This window comes from Quercus lobata, chromosome 6, assembly GCF_001633185.2.
Source record: "Quercus lobata isolate SW786 chromosome 6, ValleyOak3.0 Primary Assembly, whole genome shotgun sequence".
Lineage (NCBI taxonomy): Eukaryota > Viridiplantae > Streptophyta > Magnoliopsida > Fagales > Fagaceae > Quercus > Quercus lobata.
Window position 1 is genome coordinate 38,139,504 of NC_044909.1, and position 7,444 is coordinate 38,146,947.

At 33.5% G+C, this 7,444-nt stretch overlaps 1 protein-coding gene across 1 annotated transcript; it reads left to right on the forward strand.

The window, feature by feature from the left end:
• The first annotated feature begins 4,792 nt into the window (after positions 1–4,792).
• LOC115949675 lies at positions 4,793–6,146 on the forward strand. The gene has a single exon (XM_031066966.1). It carries the CDS (start codon positions 5,027–5,029, stop codon positions 6,101–6,103), a length of 1,077 nt encoding a protein of 358 aa, XP_030922826.1. The 5' UTR covers positions 4,793–5,026; the 3' UTR covers positions 6,104–6,146.
• Positions 6,147–7,444: the final 1,298 nt, after the last annotated feature.

Genomic DNA, 7,444 nt, shown 5'->3' on the forward strand with positions numbered 1-7,444 from the left:
TTGAAATTAAACTTATGAGACACACTGTGAGACTTTGGAAAGAATTTTAAGTGTTAACAAAACACCTATACCTTAACAAATTTTTTTTTTCAAGAACAAGGATTTTTTTTTTCCCAAGGTCATTGGGTTAGTTTCATTTTTTGAAGGGAACATCTCAGCATTTTCAAGACCTTAACCTTAACAAATTTAAAACATATATGTTATAAACAAAATTTCAAAATTATGAGGTGTCCCTAACAAAATGTCATTCCTCTAACAAAATTTTCTAGAACGATGAAACCACGTCTTACTGTTGTTCTAGACTTATAACTGGAAGTAAGTAGCGTGTTTCATCGTTATAGAAAATTTTGTTTGCTTGTTTTTTGATTCACAATTTTCCTTCTTTGGCCACTCATAGTGAAGAAAGTTCCATTCTAACAAACTTATCACTAAAATAGATGCTGCCATCCCATCTTATTTTAAATAAGATCGACCAAGTTTAGGATTAGTTCTTTTCAACCAACCTTGTATAATTTTACTGTTCTTAACTTGAATCATATAACTATTTTCACTAGTGCATTAAATTTATTTATTTATTTTTTTTTTTTTTGTGCGCATGAGCAAACCATATCAAGCCATTCTTCCTGATTTTTTTCATCAATGTCATTCCTATCTTTAAACAAAATTAGCTAATGTTTCGCATGATGTGTGAATACGTTATAAGTTCATATTAAAAATATTTTGTAAAAATATTATCTTTATTGTTTATGTATAATATTTATTAGATAGTATTGTGGGGCCAGAGAGTTTGTGACCCCAACCCATTTCATGTTAAGGCCTAAGGCCTGCGCCGAGGAGATACAGGGCCGAGGACGTACCATGAGAGTCGAGGACGGCCTAAGGAAATGGCCGAGGACGAGCTCCTGCTCGGCATGCCATAAATGCCCCTAAAAGGAAGAGTGATCACAGTGCGGAAACAGCACAAGTAAAAGGCTGCCAGTACTGCAATAAAGCATTCTGCACCTGATAGAGCCATGCTCTTCAGCTTTTACAACCACCCCCAACCACTTTGGGTATGGGCTGATGGGACAAGTATCAGTCCTGGAAAGTCGAACCTACACGTGGACGTAGGATAAGGGATTCAAGCTAATATAAAAGGGGAAGCAAGCAATCCGAAAAGGAGGCTGGGAAAAATGGCCAAGAACCAGAGCCTCGCAGTCCGCCTCCAGGAGAAAGACTCCTTGAGCGAACACGATTTAATTCTGTATGAACACCACGACAAACCACCGTCCGGTGACCAAGGCCTATCCTTTTAAATCCACGCTCTACAAATGATATTGTTTGGGCTTTTTTTATGTGCGAACCCAGTATCATTTTGGGTCGTTACAAATTGAGTCCTTACAAGTATCATATTTGAGAATCAGTTACATTACATGTCATTAGAAAGAGATAAAATATGAATTATTAGTATTAACTATTAAGTATAAGAAAAAAAAAATGTTTGAATTAACTCACAAATATTTACTTAACCACATTATTATTTTCTATAATTTTTAATATATGTATTATTGATTTGATTATTGTTTACTGATTTTTATTTCAATTGTTGGTAAAGCAACTAAGCTTGAACAAGAATGCCATATTCCAAGATTCTTGTGTCTCAATTACATTGCCCGGAAGAAATCATATTAAATAATCTCTTCCCCCACTAAATGCATACCCCAATGCAAATGTGATAATTGACATATTTGGAATATGTGTAATGTCGTGCACCATATGTAATGTTCGCTGCACCATAAATGTTTGTATAACGTGTAATAATTAAATAGTTAGGGGGATAAATACTTGGAAGTGGAATACTTACACACAGGCTTCCAAGCCTTATATATATTTATATAGGTACATTTGGGATTTGACTTTAGTTGTTGAAACTTGAAAACTGATGTAAAACTGAAAACACTGTAGCCAAAATAATTTTTAAATATTGAATAGTGTCATGGGACTCCTGAACATATATAAACAGTGCGTGAACAGTGTTTTTTTGTCCCTGACAGTAAATTATGTGATTTTTACTGTCATGTGCAGAAAAAAAAAAAAAAAAAAAGCTTGAAAACGCAACACCACTTTCAGCCACTTTAAGTCCAATCCAAACGCTCACATAAGGCACGCGAGAGACATCGACAGACGGGCGACTCTACTATGAGGTAATAATACATACATATAAAGCCCATGAAGAGGCAATGTCTAGAAAGTACATACAAAAGATGTGCTCCCTACACTAAAAAGAAGAATTATTATATAAATTGCTTACATACTTTTCATTTACATGTTAGCAAGTCATCAATGGTGCATAACCCCATTATTTATGTTAGAATTCTTTTTAATGAATAATATATATATATAAATCTTGGGTTCCCAAAAATTTGATTAAAATTTAAATACTAAGGAAATAAAATAATTTATTGTTGAATACAAATAAATAATAAAAATTAGATAACTCATTAAAACTTGTGATTAAGTGCAAGGTTAAATGAATTGAATTATTAAAACATTTGCATAGGTAGAAGGTTAAATGAATAAGGCCTACATCAAAAACTGATTAGTGTCTTGGTCTGATAATAAAGAGCTATCATTAGAGGCGGACGTCATAGGTTAAAACTCTCTCAAAAAAATAATGCCTATTTTCCTTTTAAATAAGATTGACACGTGACACTAATTAAATGATAAGGTGGAAGGTTAAATGAAAGAATTATCAAAGAATACATTACATAGTAGAACCTCATATACACTTAAATTAGGTTAAAATATGATTTCTATCTCGAACCCAAAAAAAAAAAAAAAAAATCATTAAAACATATGCTTATGTAGACAATTAAATGAATTAGTTGATTAAAATAATTTCTTAAGTAAAAGGTTAAATGAATGATAAGTGTTACGTTCATAATATTTTCATAATAAATTATAGACTATTAGTTGTTATTGGTTCTAATTTAAACATACCATTGAAATTCAATTTTTTGCCCACTAATAAGTAATAACAACCTATAACAACTTGTCATTTATGATTTGTTATAAAAGTATTGTGAAAATATTGTAAATATAACATTTCTATAAATGAATAGCATATAAGGTATTGTATCTAAAGTTTATCCAAAAGATAAGGTGGAAAGCTAAATGAAAGAATTCTTTAAAAAATATGCAACATGCAGAAACCTCACACATTAGGTTCCTATATATATATATATATATATATTTTTTTTTTTTTTTGAGAATCTCCTATATATATAAACATACACATATACATATACATATTTATGCTTATCATATAATATATTTCCTTATATTTCTACTTATTCCCCACTAACCACTAAGATAGCAAAGTTAATTAATATTGAAATTATAATAATTTTTGAAAAATATATAGAAGTTATAATATTTTAAAAGAGAAAAAAATTTCCAATTGAGGGCAATTTGCAATAGCATAGACTGCATAGTGTACATGGTTAGAAGGAAAAATGAAAAATTATGAATTAGTTTTGTAAAAATAATTTAAGAGTATTAGTCATATTTAGAAATAAATAGACGCTTTCTATATTTTTTTCCTTTATTTAGATTTGTTGTGACACGATGACAACTGTATGCGTGAATTAAAAGTAAATTCTTATACAAATGGTTATTAATAAAACGGTTCATATTTTATTGTTTATATATATATATATATATATATATATAATCTGTATATATTATTTGTATATATTAAGAAAATTCAGAAAGTTAGTTATTGCTTTTTTTTCCTGTCAAAAATACCCCTAAATTAATTAACCAACAACTTAAAAATGAGGTTAAAATAGTAAATTGACAAAAATAATAAATTTCTACTTCTACGTTGAAATACTTTCATGCTTCTAATAAACTCATACTTTTACGTTGATTTAAATTCGTACTTCTACTCACTAACTCCCTACAAAATAGATCGCTCTTTTGTTAGTTTTAAAAATCTTTTAATTTACAAAACTCATCCTGCGTATTTTTTTTATTATTATTATAATTGGAAAAAGTAAAAAATCCTAAATTATAATAAACGTAAATTATTAATATTTACCAAAAAAAGTAGAAAAGCTTCACGCGCGTGCTCAGAAACTAGTTTTTTTTAATGGCTTAATGACACTAGAATGCCATGCATCACAATTCACAAGTCTCAGGGTCCTAGGCCCGTTTGGTACATGTGTTTAAACACATATTTTTAGTTTTTAAACAACATTACATATATTTTCACACACTTTTTTACTTACACGTATTTTCAAAAAAATTGAAAACTGTTGTTTAAACGCATGTATCAAACCGGCAAATCTGACCATTAAGAAATGTTGAGAAAAACGAGGAATACAAAAGACCAATGAATAAAAAAAAAATCACATAATACTAAGTTAATTTTTTAAATCAATATGTTTTTATCCGAATAATTTAATTATTTAATGGTTAAAAGTATAATAAAATGGTGTTTTTTTTTTTCATAGTCGTCGAGTGATTGGCGGGATCCAAATCTATGAACGTGGATTTCCCTTTCTGTATTTTTTTTTCAGCTTACGTAATATGTGATACTGTAAGTTGTCAAGCTACGTGACTTGGCATGTACCATCTCACACGCCTACAGGTGTCCTCATTAAGCAAACCAACCCATCCTACAATTCATAAGACGTTTTGAACGCACCGTGTGCCAAGTAAGTCAAGTTTTTGGAATCCATTTTTTCTTCTCACAAAAAATCAAAATCACACGTTTCTATATTTATACCAAAAACCAAAATAAAACCAAATAAAACAAACATAAACTAAAACAAAAATCAAAGCCATTGAAATCTCACTCCAAAGACTTCTTCGCAGCTTCGCTCCTAGCAACAATATACCTCTTCTTCTGTTTCTCCTCCTCCTCCTCCTCCTCCTCCTTCAAACTCGCACGTAATCCTAACCAACAAAATTATAAAACCCACATTCCCAATATTCTCTCATCACTTCAAAGTTTGAAACTTTAACTTCTTATTAATCACCCATGGCCAAAGCCACCACACAAACACAAACACAAAAACCAAACCCTACAAACTCCATGAACAAGCCCCCAAAGCCAAAGCTAGTCTGCTTTTCATTTGCAGCTTATGCCAAGACTCTCATCTACCATCTCAAGTCTTCGAACATCCCCATCGTTAATGGCCTCTCCAACTCAGAATTCACCTCCATCGAAACCACTTTCGGCTTCTCTTTCCCTCCGGACCTCCGTTCAATACTCTGTGAAGGTGTCCCAGTTGGTCCTGGTTTTCCAAATTGGCGATCCTATTCTCCCCAACAGCTTCATATCCTTCTCAACTTGCCTACCTTGGGTCTCCTCAAACAAGTCTCTCAAAGAAAGTTTTGGTCACACTCTTGGGGGACTCGGCCTGATGACACGAACGAAGCCTTAGCTTTAGCCAAGCAGAGTTTAAACAAAGCCCCAGTTCTTGTACCTATATACCGCAATTTTTACATTCCTTCGAGGCCCAACATAGCTGGAAATCCTGTGTTTTATGTAAATGGTAGAGATGTTCATGTGTCTAGTTTTGATGTTTCTGGGTTCTTCCAAGAAGCTGAATTCTTAAACGTTCCGAGGGCTACGAGGATTAAAGCTCCCGCGTGGACAGCAACCACCGCACGGAGGATTGAGTTCTGGACCGACGCGGCGGCGCGTGCGGATGCGCGGTGGTGGAGTGGGGACTTAGGGACGTGTTTGGAGGAAGTGTTTTGGAGGTTGAGAAATGGAGGGTGGAAAGAAGAGGAGGTTAGGGAGATGTTGATGATGATGAACGGTGGTGATGGTGATGATGAGGAGAGGAAAGGTGGGCCTGGTTTGGTGAGATGTAAAGAGAGTGTGAAGTGGCACGTGCAAGTGCTGTCTATGAAGTTGTTGAGTGCGGGATGGAGTAGGGAAGATGTGGTGTACTCGCTTGATCTTGTAGATGAAAGTGGGCTTCTAGAGGAGCAGTCTTTTTTGGATTTTCAAGTTCAACAAAAACCAAAAAGTTGTTCTAAAGTGAATGATGATCGTCAAAGGCTTAGTATAAAGCAGTTGATGCAGTTGCATTCTCTTGAGTCTTGAGGTTGTGATTCCAACAATTTTGGTTAGCCATTGATGGTGAATATTTTTTCTTTTAAGTTGATTATAGTTATACATCATATACATTTCATTTATTAACAATTAATTTATTGTATATAATTTATTTGGAGAAAGAAGATTCAAACTGGGTTAGGTCTTTTTTTTTTTTTTTTTTTTTTTTTTTTTTTTTTTTTTTTGGAGGGTAAAAGTTGCGTAGATGATTGTTTGGAACTTTGGACGCAATTGATGCAAGGAATTGTTTTCAGTTTTCAATCTTTGATGAAAATTATAAGAGTGATCACATGAGGTATCATGTTTAGGCCATTAATTATTGGGTTGACCCTGAATTGATGGACGGCTATGATTATAGAATGAGAGGTAACTGTCTACTGGAAATAAGTAGTGTGTTTCATCGTTCTAAAAAATTTTGTTAGTTTGGTTTTTAATTTACCATTTTCCCTTCTTTTGCCGCTTAGAAGAAAGTTCCATTCTAACAAACTTATCACTAAAATAGATGTTGCCATTGTGTCTTATTTTTCACTTAGCTAACAACAACAACAACTGTTTCCCACTTAAAGCATTCACATCCGAAAATGTCATCCTATCTTATTTTACCATCTCAAAAAGCTACTTTATCAATTATACAATATCATTTTACAATACACCAAGCATCCCAACTTTTATTTTTACCTACAATATATTAAAATAATATAAATTACAGAGTAAAAAAAATTAAAAAAAAATCTCTCTCTCTTCATCTCTGTTCTCCGTCTCTCTGTTTTTCTTTCTTTCTCATCTACCCACCACCAACCCAAACCCAGAACAACCACCCAACAATACACGCCGGACCCGCGAATCACGCTAGAAAAATTTTGCAACCATCGCAATAAAATCTCATTAATAAAACCTAAACAAAAAACTAGCAATAAAATCTCAGCAAAAAAAAAAAAAAAAAAAAAACCAACAACCATAAAAGTTCAAAGATAAAAAACCCAACCACCACAAATTTAGCCACCCATGGCCTTTGACGGCCTGGACTTTGAGCCTGTGCTTCTTAGCCATCTCAAGCAACTCAGCATACCCACCCCAATTGTACGATCCAGTCGCCTCTCTCTCCACCAATCCCCACCACACATCCATCATGATCCCTTTCACTTCGACACTCTTTAGCGCCTGCAAACTCGCGTTCATCGCTTTCCTCCTATTCATCGCGTTGGTCATCATCACGCTATCCAACAACATCATCATGGAGAGATCGGCTCGTGTCGCTATGAGCACCAGCGATCTACACGGACTCAACAGTGGCGACGGACTGCAATCCACAATGTCTAGTTTTTGGACCTT

Bases quoted from the DNA above. Each gene is read 5' to 3' on its own strand.
- LOC115949675 (XM_031066966.1), top strand. From the start codon at position 5,027: ATGGCCAAAGCCACCACACAAACACAAACACAAAAACCAAACCCTACA.